The sequence below is a fragment of the Engraulis encrasicolus genome, chromosome 10, assembly GCF_034702125.1.
Source record: "Engraulis encrasicolus isolate BLACKSEA-1 chromosome 10, IST_EnEncr_1.0, whole genome shotgun sequence".
In the NCBI taxonomy this organism is placed as follows: Eukaryota; Metazoa; Chordata; class Actinopteri; order Clupeiformes; family Engraulidae; genus Engraulis; species Engraulis encrasicolus.
Genome location: NC_085866.1, coordinates 52,569,273 through 52,586,793, shown reverse-complemented (window position 1 = coordinate 52,586,793; position 17,521 = coordinate 52,569,273). Strand labels below are relative to the sequence as shown.

The 17,521-nt window shown below is 44.5% G+C and overlaps 1 protein-coding gene across 1 annotated transcript; it reads right to left on the bottom strand.

Annotated features, from left to right (window-relative positions):
* Positions 1-193: 193 nt before the first annotated feature.
* dalrd3 (DALR anticodon binding domain containing 3) lies at positions 194-15,672 on the bottom strand. The gene is made up of 13 exons (XM_063209305.1): positions 15,153-15,672; positions 14,270-14,577; positions 11,697-12,031; positions 10,238-10,302; positions 9,303-9,401; positions 7,350-7,414; positions 6,984-7,042; positions 6,651-6,733; positions 6,222-6,348; positions 6,007-6,065; positions 5,772-5,888; positions 2,868-2,936; positions 194-2,201 (listed from the first exon to the last, which is right to left on the bottom strand). Exons 1-13 carry the CDS (start codon positions 15,384-15,386, stop codon positions 2,082-2,084), a joined length of 1,740 nt encoding a protein of 579 aa, XP_063065375.1. The 5' UTR covers positions 15,387-15,672; the 3' UTR covers positions 194-2,081.
* Between the last annotated feature and the right edge of the window lie 1,849 nt (positions 15,673-17,521).

Below are 17,521 nucleotides of genomic sequence, written 5' to 3'. Positions count from 1 at the left end.
AATGGCTCGTGTTCCGGGAACGTTCTAGGAACCAAACCTTGTTAGTAGGGGAGGGAACTTGCCTGTGTTAAGACATAATGTGCATGCTGACATACTTGCTGGCTATTTCATTTCTTTACAGTACATCGTAATAAAATGTATGCAGTAGGCCGGCCTACACACAGAAAGGACGACGCAAACACATTACTTTGTTCACATTGTTTTATTGGTGAGATTCACATGTGTGTGTGGGTGGCAAAAGACATCTGGGTTCAACAATGCACATGTAATGCCCCTGTGAGGGTGTGTTTTCATTTTGTAGGTGTGCTCTCACACTCTTGCCTCACACTCACACACACACACACACAAACATGCGCCCAGACCCACCCCGACACAAACATAGAACCACACACACAGAGAACAGTCCAGGATTATGGCACATGTTTACATGCGAGCTGTGAAAAGAAACATCAGCTCCCCATGGCACAAAGAGAGGATGCGCGTGCGTCCGTTGGGTGGCGCTATGGCACGGTAGAGACATGGCGATGTGGAGCGCCAGTCAAAGACACGTGGATGGACCATGGATGGGTGTACAGTACAGTAACGACAACATCTATGGTGCTGGTTAAAGAAGGGTGGAGGTGCACAGGCTAGGCTACCTAGGGCTAAAGATACGTACATACGCATCTGTAGTGCTGTTTGAGTTGTGGGGTATCTACTGAGTGGGTTGGTGAAGATCTAACGGAAGTCAGAGAGGAAGAAGTGAAGTGAAGGTCTGAGGAACGAGTGATAGTCAGTCCAGACAGCAGAACGTGTGTGAGTTTGTGTGTGTGTTTATGTGTGTGTCTGTGAGCAGACGCTACATGCTACTGAGGTGGTAATGAGTGGCACCATGGGTGACTGAGGATGGGAGGGTGAAGTTGGGAGTCATGCACCTCGTCAATGGGCTGAAGAGAGAGTGAAGGCTGTAGTCAACAGAGGATGACACACTACAGAACTTCCTACTTCTACCAGGGGTGTAAATATTGCATATAAATAATAATATTCAATTAGTATTGACAAGGACCCAACTGAGCCAAGGGTAAGACAGTAAAAATCATGCCAGTTCTGAGAATTAGAATTAATAATAATTTAAGAAAAAGAAAGTAGAGGAAACACACTGACCAATAACGTGCCAGTATTTCATGAATTTCTGAAAGCAGTGGTCATGGCAGTGATTATTTACAGATAAATAAATATGACACTGGTATACTAAAAACAACCGAGCAACCGAGAGTTTGGCAGAAGGTGAAGTCCGCTTTAAAAATGGAGTTGTAACATTGAAACTGAGACTGGGTAGTGACTACTGTAAAGCTAGGCTCAAACTACATGACTATCGGCCCGATTCTCAGCTGACCTCACCCCCCACCTCCCCCCTTACGACAATCGGAAGAACGTTACTTGACCATCGCAAGCGATTCTCGCGCAAGATTTCCTTGTCGTGTGACATTCCAAGATAGAATTTTGGCAGCTCAAAGAGGCGCTAATCGCAAATCGTAGAAATCAAACGCTGTTTGATATTTGCGACTGGAAATCGGACGTCGGGCATTGGTTCGGTGGTTGCGAGTAGGGATAAGATTGACCGTCGCGATTCTCTTCTAGTGTGTGGCGCACCCCGACATCAAAATCGGACACAAAATCGGGAGTCGTGTAGTTTGAGCCCGGCTTAAGCTACTGTGATTTGAAATGGTTGTAAGGAGGAGGCTGGGCTATCAGGGGCTGGGGGCTGAGAGGTGAGGAGACATGTAGTGATTGACTTCTACCGTGAACTAATTTAAATACAGGCTTGCTTGCTGCAGTGGAAACACTAAGTGGCGCCTGGGTATCTGTGAGGACATGGGGCCCACCAACAGTGGCATAGAGGTTGGCCGCTTAAGAGGGTGAAAAAACAGGGTGGTGTGCATGTGTGTGTGTGTGTATTGTCTGGTGACCAGAGCTGGGGCTGTTATCTTTAATGTGTGTGTGTGTGTGTGTGTGTGTGTGTGTGTGTGTGTGTGTGTGTGTGTGTGTGTGTGTGTGTGTGTGTGTGTGTGTGTGTGTGTGTGTGTGTGTGTGTGGCTCAGCTATAGCTGTGGGATGGGGGGCAGGTTGAGGGCCTCCAGTGCGTTGTGGTAGAGCTCTCTCAGAGCACTCAGCAACAGCAGACGACAAAACATCTGATTGAAGAGATGAGGCAATGGCTCCTGTGTGAAAGAGAGAGAGAGAGAGAGATGACATGAAAGAGAGAGAGGGGGCGTGGGGGGGGGATTCAGTACATTACATTTTTCTGTCATAAATGTTTCATCTTTTGAAATCAGATGTATTTGCATACTTATGTCCCTGTGTGCCGAGCATCACTTGTGAATATCAGCTAAGTTTCCATACACTACAATAAATAAAGCAGGTCCACCCAGGTCATAGATATGAACTCTAGATGACGTGTTCTGGCATGGCACAACCCTGGGCACCACTCTCGTAGTACGGCATACTGAGATTTCTCACAGATGTTACCGCCATCTGCAGGGTAATGTGTGTATTGCCTTGTCACTGATTGATGGCAGCAATACTACTGTATGTAGGGTAAACATGGTTGCGATCTGACTTCAAAAAAGGTTGGAGCAGGCTTCACCCAAACAGCTTTTTTCTTGTTTAAGGGTGCTGACCAAAATAATATATAGCTGAAAAGAAATGCATCAACTTTTTTAAATTACATACACAATGTGATCGCACTTCAGCCATTCGGTCCAATACAAGGGATTGGTCAACATGGCATCTAGTGAGCCACTTATGAGCCACGGCAAGCAATGGCAAATATGAGAAATACTGATGTGGTATTGAAATGGTAATACAACACATAAAATCAGTCTCACCCCAAGCACATGAACCCTGTTGTAGTAGGAGCTGAAGTCTTTACTCAGAGACACCAGAAATCTGCATACCTACATCACAGAAAACACAGGGGCAAAAAACAACCATGTTATCATTTAGTTCAGCTGCATGAAACGGTAACACTATAGAATGGGGTTCACTTGTTAGCCACTAATACATGCCTTATTAACGTCAGTATATGTGACCTTTAAGACATGTGTTAATAAGCAAACTCAAGGGCCTATCGTCAACAAACAAGAAATTTGTGAATACGCATTTAACAAATGGTTTTACTTAACACTTGTCTTATAAGTCACTTACTGTCCACAGACAGTTAGGCATGTATTAATAGATAATATGTGAACCCTATTTTAAAGTGTTACATACTGTACTTGTACCATCCCAAATCCCAATAGTACGTCAGGATTCCAACTCCAGAACTCGTAGACCAGGGATGGGCAACTGGAGGCCCAGGGGACACACGCAGCCTGCCTCCTTACTCAGTGCAGCCCATGGACTTTGTCTTGGGCGTTTATCATGCTCACAATATTTTAATAATGTTTAGTAATGTTCATTTTAGACAAGCAGAGGTGGCAAAAGTCAAAGTCAAAGTAAAAAACAAAGACCGGCCATAGTTTCCCTCAAACACAAGTGACTTTACTGAGTGAATGGTCGACAGTTACTATTGCGATGCACCGGATTCTGCGCTGCAGTTTTTCTCTTTAGTCTTTTTTATTCACAACATCTACCCACCTCATTAGGTACAATGAAATAACTAATGTAACCGCTATGTAAAATCAGGTGCTAGTGTTGTATTTGCAGTACACCATGAATTTACTTTTACTTTAGCCACCTCTGTAGACAAGTCCCTACAACACATGCACAACATACTACATCAATTCAGGGGCATTAGGCAAGAATACATTACTCTACCCCTGAAATTATACAAACATTTCTGTCAGTATGATTTTTTGCAAACAATTTTGAAAAGGAAGCTGTGAGTGCCCATGCCTGATTGCACACTCCATTTCTGACATCTTTCAGTCCTGTGTATTACATAATCTGGAGCTCACATGCAGATACTGAAGTGGGTAAATGCTGCCAGCAACACTTAAAAGGTTACATTGATTGAAATTGATGTGTGTACTGTATGTGCACATTGTGTGTGTGTGTGTGTGTGTGTGTGTGTGTGTGTGTGTGTGTGTGTGTGTGTGTGTGTGTGTGTGTGTGTGTGTGTGTGAGTGAGTGAGTGAGTGAGTGAGTGAGTGAGTGAGTGAGTGAGTGAGTGAGTGAGTGAGTGAGTGAGTGAGTGAGTGAGTGAGTGAGTGAGTGAGTGAGTGAGTGAGTGAGTGAGTGAAGTGAGTGAGTGAGTGAGTGTGTGTGAGTGAGTGAGGTGAGTGTGTGTGAGTGAGTGAGTGAGTGAGTGAGTGAGTGAGTGAGTGAGTGAAGTGAGTGAGTGAGAGAGAGAGAGAGAGAGAGAGAGAGAGAGAGAGAGAGAGAGAGAGAGAGAGAGAGAGAGAGAGAGAGAGAGAGAGAGTGTGTGTGTGTGTGTGTGTGTGTGTGTGTGTGTGTGTGTGTGTGTGTGTGTGTGTGTGTGTGTGTGTGTGTGTGTGTGTGTGTGTGTGTGTGTGTGTGTTTGTGACGTTTCTGCAGTATAAACTGTAGCACATCCAGCTCAAGCGTGACATCAAGTCATCAAGTTGTGACTAAGAAGGGGCTCTAAGACAAATTGCACAGCTCATTACACATAGAGCTGCAGCGGCCGTCAACAACCACAGGCCCCCAAGTCACCAATGTCCCAAATCCTGATGGAGTGAATGGCACAGTGCGTGTCAAATGCCATTAGCCCTCAGGAGAGAGAGAGTCAGCACTAGTGTTTGGGAAGGGCACCAAGGAGATTCACAGTACTTTCTTGGAGTTGTCTTCATTTTTCCTACATAGGATGTTTTTGTTGGTATTTACCTTTAAGACTGGCTGCTGCCTCAATGCGTATTCACCTTTACCAAGAATGGTGTTAATTATAATGGCTTAAATGACTGTCTTTGTATGTTTTACAGAGAGACATGCTGCTGATTCACATGTTGCTGATTTTGGGATGTACACAGCACCTATGGGTAGCTGAACACCACTGAGTTTAGCATAGGAAGTAGTAGAGTTCTCTAACACACAGCTATCCATTACTCGCATCTTAAAAGGTTTGTGTAAGGACTCAAAGGAAAACCTCAATGCATGGTGTCACATGAGCCACAGTAAGTTGTGCTGTAGTTAAAATAATGGTCACACTCAAACTGTGCAAACGAAGATGAAGATGCAAATGAATATGCATTGAGGTTCTCCTGTTGTGCTCTGGCTCAGTTGGGAGTAGGAGTTTCTGTGGAAGGCATTCAGTCCCCTCTCCATAATTGTACCACTCAGCATGCACACTCACAAAGGACATCACAACGTTGTCACAAGTCCCTGCAAGGGATCTGCACCCCCCCCCTGGTAACAGCTGCATAACTGTTTGTCAGTTCTTTCACACGTGTTTGTTTCTATTTCCGCTCAACATATAATGGACATGGCCCAGCCGTGGCTTAGTCGGCTGGGCTCTTGACTGCTACACGGGTGACTAGGGTTCGATTCCCGACCCAGGTCATTTCCAGATCCTCCCCTGTCTCTCTCCCACTCATTTCCTGTCCCACTCTATACTGTCCTGTCTAAATAAAGCTGAACCCCTCCCCCTCTCAGATAATGTTTCTCAGAGGCATGTGTATGGTTTAACAGCATGCCCTTTTTACTATTTTTGGTGTGCCCACCTTCTGAAAATGGCTAAAATCCACTGGATTGCATTGCATACATGACACTGAATGCCATGCACACAGAGAACCTCATACTTACACACATTGCAAACTCACACTACCCCTTACTTGTTCAGTCTTAAGGTTAATTCTGACCCCTCCTCCTTCGAGTTCCAGCGCTCTCCCCGATTGGTCCAAAAGTTCAGAATACGGAATGAGGTAATTGAATAGAAGAAGCCACTCCCCCTAAGACACACGAGGACAGAAGAACATCAACATCAAGAAAATAATCTAGCATCAAGGGCCAAATAATGACACACCAATGACCCATAATCATCTACAGATTATTTAGTTCAATGCAAACCTCTTCTTTCAGGGAGGAGAAGTCCAGTTCAGAGCATTCAGGGATTTCTGGGTAAAGTCCTACAGTGATACAAAGAAACATTCAAGCAAACAAAGGTAACAATTATAGGGGTGCCCCTAGACATTGTGGGCCCAGAGAAAATCTGTTTCATGGATGCATTAATTTACGTAACGAAAAATGCTATTCAATCAAAGTATTCATTCAACCGTTTTTACCTTCCTGCACTCCTTTCTCATAGCTGCTGAAGAGGGTGTGTAGGCGGGCACAGTTGTACATGACAAAGACCCCGCCTCTCGGACCCTTGGTGGACACGCCCCCTTCTCTCTGCACATCCAGCGTCACCTGGAAAACACATATTCACACAGTTCAAACATAGGCATCAGTGGCGGAACAATTGCACATAGGGCCCCTGGGCAAAACACAGATAAGGCCCCCCAAGGTCATAATAGGGCCCCCACTATCAATACAGGTGGACACGCCCCCCCCATATCTCCGCCCCTGATAGGTATACGTATTTTATTGTTGAAATGCACATTAAGTGTTTCATATGGACCTGTGGTACTTATTTCATTACTGAAATGTAACTCTAAGGTATCACACACAGTACGCTTTGTGCGTGACACGGACTTGGTGTGCAGACTCACAGGGCTTGTGTGAACTGTTGACAGGAGCTCAAATCGGACCGTGGCTGAAGTCATGACCCTGATGATGTCATCCCATGTCTGTCCTGGAGTAGAGAGAGAAGAAGGGATCATTACACTGCACCACACACACATGTGCACGCGCACACGCACGCACACGCACATGCACACACACACACACACACACACACACACACACACACACACACACACACACACACACACACACACACACACACACACACACACACACACACACACACACACACACACACACACACACACACACACACACACATAGCGTGGCATCACTAACATCACTAATTCCAGTCTCACCTTCAACTTGGTCTCCATATTTCATTTCGGACGCCTCTTTCATCTGGGATCTTCTTAATCTAAAGAGGGAGGAGCATACTGTATTTAACACACCAATGGACTCTAAATACATTCTCTCTCTTGTTTGCACTCACATACACTCCCCTACTACCCCTTAACTTAGACATGTACACTTTTATGGCTCCCTCAAACATGCACAAACACTCTATTTTAAAGGCTCTCTCTCTTTTTCTCTGTCTCACAGGCGAGCACACACACGCGCACACACACGCACACACACACACACACACACACACACCTATTCTTCAATCTGTCCAGCTCTCTCTCATACACGCATGCACACACACTCACACAGTCTGCTCTTACTGTAAATACTGGGCAGCGCTGAGTTGGGCTCCGGGGGTCTTGACTGGTCCACACACCACTAATCTCTGATGGGGAGAGGAGGAGTAGAGGAGAAACAGCAGAAGGATGTCAGCAATAGTGAGTGAGTGAGTGTGTGTGTGTGTGTGTGTGTGTGTGTGTGTGTGTGTGTGTGTGTGTGTGTGTGTGTGTGTGTGTGTGTGTGTGTGTGTGTGTGTGTGTGTGTGTGTGTGTGTACGCACGCACGCACGCACAGCACAGTTGAATAATGAACAACAAGTCCATCAGGGTGAAACAAGTGGGTTTCACACTTTTCACAAATCTGTCACATTTCCCAGTGTCTCAGACACACTCAACAGACACTCAGAGAAAGTCGCACATGTTGACACACATGCATGCACAAACAGAAAAATATACAGAAAAACGAGTACCCATACCCACACACATACAGTACCTGTACACACACACACACACACACACACACACACACACACACACACACACACACACACACACACACACACACACACACACACACACACACACAGGTGAGTGAACAGTGGCAGAGTCCTAGGGGGTAGGACAACCGTATCTCGCGTCTGTCGTAAAGTCTTCACGAACAAAATGTGGGAAATTCTGGGGGAAATTCTAGGCAGAATGTACAAGGGCGTGGTGAATTCACGTTATTGCCCGTGTTTCGTGGTTGATTTACGGTTTCAGTCTCGTGGTTGATTTACGATATGCATTGAAAACTACGTGGTTGATTTACGATATGCATGCGTTGGCATTTGCGTTGGCATTTTTGCACGGCCGGCAGCTTTTGTGATATGCACCGGAATTCTCATCCGCCCTGTATCTGCTTGTAGACCGAGTAAAGTTAAGTACAGGGTACAGTGGGGTAAATCAAATATACCTGTGTAACAACAAGACTCTGATCTAATTCCAAAGTGTAGGCATAACATAAATGACAGTCCCAAAACAATTGCTGACCATATCGAAGATTGTGTAAATCTCTGTTTATGTTGACATTCGGTTCCTGCCATACATTTGTCCCACATCGCTTGATGAGAATTCCGGTGCATATCACAAAAGCTGCCACACCGGCCGCGACAGAACACTGCAGATACATTCCTTTGATCAAAGTAGCCTACATCAAATGCACTGTAGCCATGACAGAACCGGCCGCCTCCCGATTTAAAACACCGCTGATAGCCTGATTACACTCATGCCCGTAGGCCTACTCCTTCCCAGTAAATAAAAATAAATGAAAATAACGATTGAAATAAATAAGTAGCCCCTCGTGCCTCCTTTATCGGAATGAGAGGTAGGTGCAATGAAACAGCGGTGTGGTGTAGTGCAGTGCAGTGCAGTGCGGCGTGGTGTGGTGTAGTGTAGTGCAGTGCAGTGCAGTGTAGTGTAGTGCAGTGCAGTGTAGTGCTTCAAAGAGCAGCATGCTGGGCTGTGTTCGGCACAGCATTATTCAGTCTTGCAGTGTGCAGACTAGACTATGTATGTGATGGCCAGTGTAGAGACTGGCAGAGAGAGAGAGAGACAGACAGACAGAGAAAGAGGCAGAGAGAAAGGGAAGGAGAGATAAACATGGAAACGGAGAGAGAGAGGAGAGGGCAGAGAAAGAAGAGTGAGTGAGTGAGTGAGTGAGTGAGTGAGTGAGTGAGTGAGTGACGGAGAGAGAGAGAGAGAGAGAGAGAGAGAGAGAGAGAGAGTAGAGGGCAGACAAATAATAAGAGAGTGTGAGAGAGAGCGTGCGTGCGAGAGAGAGAGAGAGAGCAAGCGAGCGAGAGACAAACTGAGAAAGTGAGTGAGAAAGCAGAGCGAATGAGAGATAGAATGAGAGAGAGAGAGCGATTGAGAGATAGAATGAGAGAGAGAGAGAGAGAGAGAGAGAGAGAGAGAGAGAGAGAGAGAGCAGCTGAGAGGCTAGAGGACTGGGTGTACCTGCATGGCTGTGGCCCCGGATGCTCTCCAGAGCATTGCTGTCTGCTGCTGACGGAACTCCTCCTGACAAGAGGTGACGTGGAGCACAGTCAGGGCCGCCTAGAAAAGAGATGGGGGCAAAAAAGAGGAGAGAGAGAGAGAGAGAGAGAGAGAGAGAGAGAGAGAGAGAGATTAGTGTGAGAGAGAAAGAGACAGACCTTCCCCTAGGACATGTTCATGGAGCGAGTGCACTGCTTGTCTGTAACAGTGGAAAGCTTTTCGCCTGCCTGAAAATATCCAACAGTTCCACACGTTTCTGATTTCAAATAATAACCATCAAAATCATGCACACCGTCATCATCACCATCATCATCGTCATAGTCATCATCATCATCATGAATATGCTAACAATAAATATTCCATTTATGGTATAAAGCTATTTACATCTGGATACAAATGTGCTGAGACACTATTTGACAGGAAGGCAGTAGTTGTGTGTCTGATTAATTAACTAATGTCAAAAATGGGGAGAGCAACATTCCAATTAAACATGAAAAGCCCATATTAACAGTATCTTCTGGATCCATTTATTTAGTAAGCTAAATTAATTCAAATGGGGATGCAATGTCCAGGCTTGTCAAACTGCACAGCAGAATTCTATTTAGAAAATCATAGATTAAATGCACTGAAATCACAGATTGTGAGAACAAACGTCTCTACATTTTTCATGTTGAGCAAGCGATTGTTACCACATTACAGGTCTACAGGAACAGAAGAGAGAGGATCCTTTGCACCAAGTCTGTCTGTTTGAATTGAAGCCATGAATTGGATGGTGTAAGCAAGGAGCTCTCAACGTGCGTGTGAACGTTGTGCGTACGTGTGTGTGTGTGTGTGTGTGTGTGTGTGTGTGTGTGTGTGTATGTGTGTGTGAGATGCCAGAGAGGAGAGCCACCCACCGAACTGTCAGCTGCCGCTGCTACTCTGTCCAACTGGGCCAGGTGGACTACAGCCTCCCTTTGGACTAGAGAGAGAGAGAGAGAGAGAGAGAGAGAGAGAGAGAGAGAGAGAGAGAGAGAGAGAGAGAGAGAGAGAGAGAGAGAGAGAGAGAGTGAGAGAGAGATAGCAAATGAGGGCATGTGGCAGAAATTAATAATGGACCTTGTGAATAAAGGCAAATTAACAGAGGCATCTGAGGCCATATACATAATAACATAACCAAAAACTATAGTTAACATTAGCAGATTTACAGCTGGGTCTTTCTCAGATGCTTCCATTTGCAATGAAAAATAAACAGAACTAGGGAATAAGAAAAGGAGCTGTGATGAAACAATACAATTTACCCACCACCCTCTAATAAAATATTAACGACATCTTCAAAGGTCCATGCTTTCATTCTGCACCCTTGGTATTGCTCTATGCATGACTGAACTAATATAAAATAATGGCAACTTCTTGCTTTAGAATGATTGAAAATAGACTCAGGTCTCGCAGTTCATATAACACAATACGTTCCTGTCATAATACCCTGGTATGTGTCTGTGTCAGATTTTGATTTAAAAATGTTATTGTCTTTCATGCTCGTATAGTAATTCCTATTGATCATTATATATCAGACAAGTGTTGGCTGAAAAGCTAGCAAAAGACTGGAGTGTACTGAAGTTTCGTTACAACAATGTAATAAAGCCTCATTCCGATATGTGCAAAGTAATTCTGTAGGTTGTACAGCTGTCAAATTCACCAGTTAACCACATTCCTCACAGTAAAAGGGCCAAACTTAATATTATATATAGATGGCGCACTTATGTTTTCATTTTGTTCAGACCTCGTGGAGGGCCAGAGCCTTGCCATGCAAGGGCCATCTCCAATTGAATAGCCCCGTTGTACAGTATCATAGCTTTGCAACCCTTTGTAACAAGGGCGCATCACCTTTGTAAGGCTGGAGATATGCTTGCTGTTTGCCTTAAATGACGAATGCAACCGCTTGCGACCGAGTGCACATACTTGCTTCAGGACCACCGGAGCCCTTTGCACAACACTGGAGGTATCATCATAGGGGACAGATGGCCAACGGAGTTCTCATGAACGTATTCCACCATTGTTTGACTCTACCGCCACCTCAACATGGAAGGTCAGAAGATCCCCCCTTGCGGTTTTGTCAATATTGCACTGTAGACACGTTTCTGTGCACAAAATTGACATCAAATATGCATGGCAACGCATTTATGTACGCTATGTGCCCGAGTATCCTGCAGTAAGCATATACTGAGCCTAACAAGAATAAAGCCCTCCCAGAATACTGGGCCAAGAGACATAACATGGAAGGTTTTATTTACGTCTGGCAAGGCCAGGCAAGTGAGGCCTTGCTGAGCACCTTAAATCAGCATGTTCTTTACTGTAGCACCTGTCCATCCCCACCTGTGCAGCTGCCAAGGCTGGGGTCGTATCCCAGAAACACTTGCTCCTGGACCACCTCCTTCAGGTTGATCTTGACCTCCGCCTCCTCCTCTACTCTCTCCTCTCCTCTCTTCTCTCCTCCTCTCTCCGTCTCCTCTCCTCTGCTTCTTCTTCTCCTGTCCTTCTCGTTCTCCCTCTCTCTGAACGGAGATCTCTGCAGGTCTTCCAGAACCTTCTGTTCTTGCTCCTCATTGGTCCAGCTGGCGGGCACGGTTGGCCAATCAACACCCAGCACCTTCAGGAAGTTGATGACGTCACCGCCCTCCGGCAGAGCCGGGCAGTGCAAAACGGTGTACCTGAGGGCCACAGTTACAGTAACAGTCTTGGTGACACTTTAATCCATGGACCATACAAGTTCTTGTAAACAGACACAAACATATTGTTAATTCACAAAGTTGAACAGTCAGATTGGATTGCAATGCTTAGCAAGGTTTTCGCGTTTTTGTTTTGCAGTTCATGTCACCACACCTCTCCATAAGTTAATGAGTGACTAGCTCTTTAAAACAAACATATTTTTTGGGTTTTTTTGCCTTTATTTCGATAGGATAGTGAATTCATGACAGGAAGCAAGTGGGGAGAGAGAGAGACAGGGAAGGGTTGGCAAAGGACTCGAAGGATTCGAAGTCGGGTCGGCCGCGTAGAAGACGTGTGCCCTACCATTAAACCATGGTAGGGCTGAGTGACTATCTTCTATATCATATTATGGGTTTAACAGGCCACATGTCAATTTTGTTCTTTACTTGAGTAAGGTTAGGTCTTCATAAGGCACTAAAGCACACAGTGTGACTGCAGCTGACTATAGTCAGCCATGCATTCCGGGTCGAAGGTGACGCACAATGGTCAGAAGTTGTGTCACTGAAATGTTGAAAAATGAAAAAAGGTCGCACCATGCATAGGTTTCTTTTTATTTACACAGACGCGTTTTGGCGCTCTGCCTTCCTCAGTGTATCTCACAGAAGCGTGACGCTTGCAAGTAAACCTTACATCTGGTTTCACACAGCGCACGCTAACAGCTCTGTGGTGTAACAACTGTGCAACAAACAGCACATAACATCTGTGTGGCTTTCTATAGGGAGCATGAAGGTGCATGCGCGCGCAGCCACATTGGTGCAGGAAGATTTGTGTTTACCTCTACTGTATTTGAATAATCTACTACTAGTACCAGAAATGTGTATGTAAACACACAAAGAAAAAAACAAACAAACATTGTAACATGTGACTAAGTGGTAAGAAGATACACTTCAAGGTATTCTGTCAACTGTGCCTTACATGTTTGGAAGAAGGATGTCTGTGTTTCAGCGTATATGGTGCTCACAGTTTAAATCTGACGTTTTGACATACCTGCATCAAAACAGGCACCTGCATCTCCCTCAGTCCACTTGGTGCACCAAAATAAAATAAAAACTTCCAAAGGCATCCATGCACTCTACAACACCATTATCCAACACAAGACTCTGTTCAGCTGGAGGCTGAGGGCACTGAAATGCAGAACTGACAGACAGGGAAAATCATTTGTCCCAAGAGCCATACAGCTCTATAACTTGTCAATTTAGGAAAAAGTGAAACATGTTGACTTTCCTGCATAGTGATCACACTTACTTATTTTTAATTTATCTTTTATATCCATTTCTTTCTATACAGAGCGACCTGGGACACACATTTCCCCTCGGGGAGAAATAAAGTAAAGAAATATCTATCTATCTATCTATCTATCTATCTATCTATCTATCTATCTATCTATCTATCTATCTATCTATCTATCTATCTATCTATCTATCTATCTATCTATCTATCTATCTATCTATCTATCTATCTATCTATCGGCTCCAGTCATCCCTCTGTCTAGTCAATGAGAAATAGCCCAGTTTGTCTTGTGCCTTCGTTGTTGTTCACATTGTATTTGCAAATATGTTTTACAACAGTCTAAATAATATAAAATCTAAGTCTAATTTCAGTTGTGTTTTCCCCTTTGAGGTGCTGAGAAACACTTTGTCATTCTATTTTTGTATTTTATATTGATGTATTGTGTATCACTATCGATCCAAAGGTAGGGATATCAGTGTCCATGATATAAGTCCATGTTACCTTCTCGAGTTACACCAAGGAGAGAGAGTCAAGTGGGTGCATCTTCTTTTCTCGGCAGAAAATACACCCATGCCACCAGGGCATTCGCATACCAAAATGACACACTGGTACGTACAGCATGATACGGTGGCATATCTCACCACAGCTGTTACTACCTGTCAGGTCCTCCCTCACAACTGGTTCGGCCAATTCATCCAACCGAGCTGATTTTATTGTCTTTCTATTTTGCATGTTTTGTTTGAGTACGTGGACGTGATTGAGGGTTGTTTTGTTCTGACATACCCTACCTTAGACAGCCTGACAAACTAACACAAAGGTTTGGCAGCATCAGTATCATGCATAAGCACAACATGACAAACACACACACACACTCACCCAACTCAGGTACACAGACACACACACACACACACACACACACACACACACACACAGACACAAAAGACACTCACCCTTGTCTTCTGAGTAAGACCCCCAGATGGTCTGCGATGAGCACTGTGCGCAGCTGACCCAGAGTAAGCGTATGCGAGGTGATGTCTGTCTCTCTGATGTGCAGTGCGGGACAGTTGAGAAGCACGCAGCCCTCTTGCTGGGCCCCAGATGGATGAAGGTACTTGGCCGAGTGGCTTAGGACACCCCGGAAAGCTGCAGGATGGTCCACACTAACACGCAGACCCTCTGCCACCACCTCACCCACATGTAAAGGCAACACACCACTTCCGTGTGCAGACAGCACGTTATTCAGCACTGCTGGGGGAACCTGGAATATTTACATAAACAGGTAGTAGACAGTACACAGATGACACAAACGCAGCAAGTCAATTTGAGTGATTAAATAAATAAATGAAATAAAAAACACACACACACACACACACACACACACACACACACACACACACACACACACACACACACACACACACACACACACTAAATCAAACACTTTCGACTGACCCACTTTGAAACGGGCAGTGAGGGGTTAATAATTTCTTGCCGCAGGGTTCAAACGTTCGGTCGATAAATAGCAATGTCAACTAACTAAACTAGTTAACAAATTAAATCGCAATAATGATTCTGTCTGCTTCTCATGTCGGTCCTCACATGCAGTGTAATTTCAAAAGGTAAATTGGGTGTTTTTTTTCTTGGCTAGGAGACTCAGCGACCAAGCAGCCATCCTGTCAACCACCATCCCTCCCTCCGTCCTGTCAGCGAGCGAGAGCGTGTGAAGGCACGCGTCAGAAGGCACCCCTCATCCATGTGTAATGCAAACAGCCTTAACACAACGAAATGACGTTAGATACACTACAGACAGCAGTATGAATGAATTGTGCTTACCTGTCCGCCGTCATATAAGGAAGTTAAAACCGTATTTGGGGAAAGGAAGTCACGGTTCCGTAGATTTTTCGCACTGCTCTCCTTGAACCAGAGCTTCTCTGGCTCATTCGGGACCCTGTCTCCAGCACAGGAATGCACAGTCTCGGTATCATCCCGCAGCTTTCCCCGTAATGCCGAGTTTAGGGCTCGGACAGTAGAAATAATGCGAAAAGGCGACTCTTCCTCGTTCTCCATTATCGTGTTGACACAGACATCGTCAAAAGGAGTGACCAATTTGAGGTGTAGTAGTTCCTTAGGTATGTGTGCATTTGCAGATGCACTACACTAAAATGTAGCGAAGCTAATATTGCGCACAGATCTCGCTCGAGCCAGTCGATTAAATGCACTTACTTGTCTGCAATGTGCGATGCGGAACACACGCGCATGGGGTTGTTTGTAGGACGTCAATATTGTGCTGCACAGGAAATAAAATAGTGTGTTGCTGGACCGTTCCCTCGGCCATTTTAGATGCGGCAAAAGCAGACGGTGGCCGTGTCTCAAATGACGCACTTGTGCACTTCAGGCACTATGTTTCAGTGCGTAACTAATACGCCATACGCACTAAAACATGAACACTGAAGTGCACAAGTGCACCGTTTGAGATTCAGACGGTCTCTTTACTCCCCTAGTGGTCAAGTTTATTCATTTTTTACCCCCTCTCTCCCTCACCCTAGGCTAGTGCAGTTAGACAGTGGGCCTGGTGAGGCCAGTAGTCAGTCTAGATGTCCCTCTGGAATAGGTAGATCAGATTGATAAAATGTTAAGCTAAAACATCAAACAGTAAAGAAGACGAAATTATGGATAAAGATACCCAAGCCTGTCAATGCCATATCAACTGTTGTCGACTCTTTTGAGCACTATTCTACCAGGCCTATTAGGCCTATCTGTCATACAAAGACAAAGAGCAGCAACTAGGCTACATGTTTTTTTCATAGCCTAATTGAGTTTAGTCTCCTTTAGGCCTATATTGTGGCAAAGCCTTATGGTCCATTTTTTTTCTCAGTTTCATTGTTGGCGTAGTTGCTGCACTTTGTGTTCATCACTGAATTTTGTTCCTAAGTTTCATTTTAAACTATTTTATAATAGATAGCCTACATATAGTGTAGCCAGAAATTATAATAAGCATGGGCATAGATAGATGCTACTATAGCTCGTATACACTGTGTTTTTATGGTCTGTTGCTATTTGCTCTCTACCTAGGCCAAATCTTCTTTCACTTCTCCTTGGGGAAACTGTGGTTCTATTGTCAACTCTGGTTAGATTATTTATGCTTTCACTATAGTTGGCATATGGAACACGATTTCAACTGCAGGCATTATACTTTTGGTGTCAATATCCAAAATGTGTGCTTGTATTTGTTAGGAGCGTTGGCCTCATCATGAAACCAAAGCAATGTAGGCCTAGCGTGAGTCAAGACCAGCCCAGCACAATCTGTAGCATACCTGATACCACAGGGATCAGATAAGACACAGAGACAATGACGACAACAAAACAAAGCTATGTGGAACCATTTCAAGCTTTTCAAACCTCATGTGACTTCTTTTTTTTTTTTTTACATTCATAACACTGATGATATTCTAGAAAGAATTGAGGTTCACATTTTATGTACACTAGTTGTACACTGACACTTTAATTGTACCACAATGGATGTTAAAAACACAAGTAAAAAAGTCAAGTCAAGTTACGTCAGCTTTTATTGTCAGTTTCTTCATATGCACATGTCATACAAGGAAATTGAAATTACGTTTTCTCTATATACCATGAAAGGACATAGACATACACAGGACTGACATTTACAGACTGACATCAAAGTGCAAGACAGGACAAGTAACAGTGATGGTCCAATACCAGTAAAGTGATGAAGGAATAAATAATACTGAGCAACAAACCCTTATGAAATATTGGGACCAGTAGACATGGGTATGGATATGAATGGCATTCTTGGCTGACACGATATTCCCGGTGGCGAATCATGAATCAGGCAATCCGGGAGAAAACGTGTCATTCCAGAACAGCATCCCACAGATCAGTACTCCCCCATCTGAGTGCTTCTTCCACTACACCCTCGGTCTACCCCAACCCCTCTCCTTGACTGTAGTCATTGGTACATGATATGGCTTACATGAGGCATATGCATACACAGAAACAAGCACAAATGGTATCAGAGCAGTAAAGGGAAATAGATTTAATACAAAACAGTATTAAATAGTAGCACTTCACCAACTTTCCACCACACACAACTCCAATCAACACATACTGGTGCTGCAGTGACAAGTGCCTTTGGACTGCTGGAGTAGGTGCTTGAAAATTATAATCAACACTGAATTCCA

Bases quoted from the DNA above. Each gene is read 5' to 3' on its own strand.
- dalrd3 (XM_063209305.1), bottom strand. From the start codon at position 15,386: ATGGAGAACGAGGAAGAGTCGCCTTTTCGCATTATTTCTACTGTCCGA. The intron at 2,937-5,771 runs GTAAGGGGTAGT...TCTGTGATGTAG, and splicing joins TTAACCTTAAGACTGAACAA to GTATGCAGATTTCTGGTGTC. The intron at 2,202-2,867 runs GTGAGACTGATT...TCTTTCACACAG, and splicing joins ACAGGGTTCATGTGCTTGGG to GAGCCATTGCCTCATCTCTT.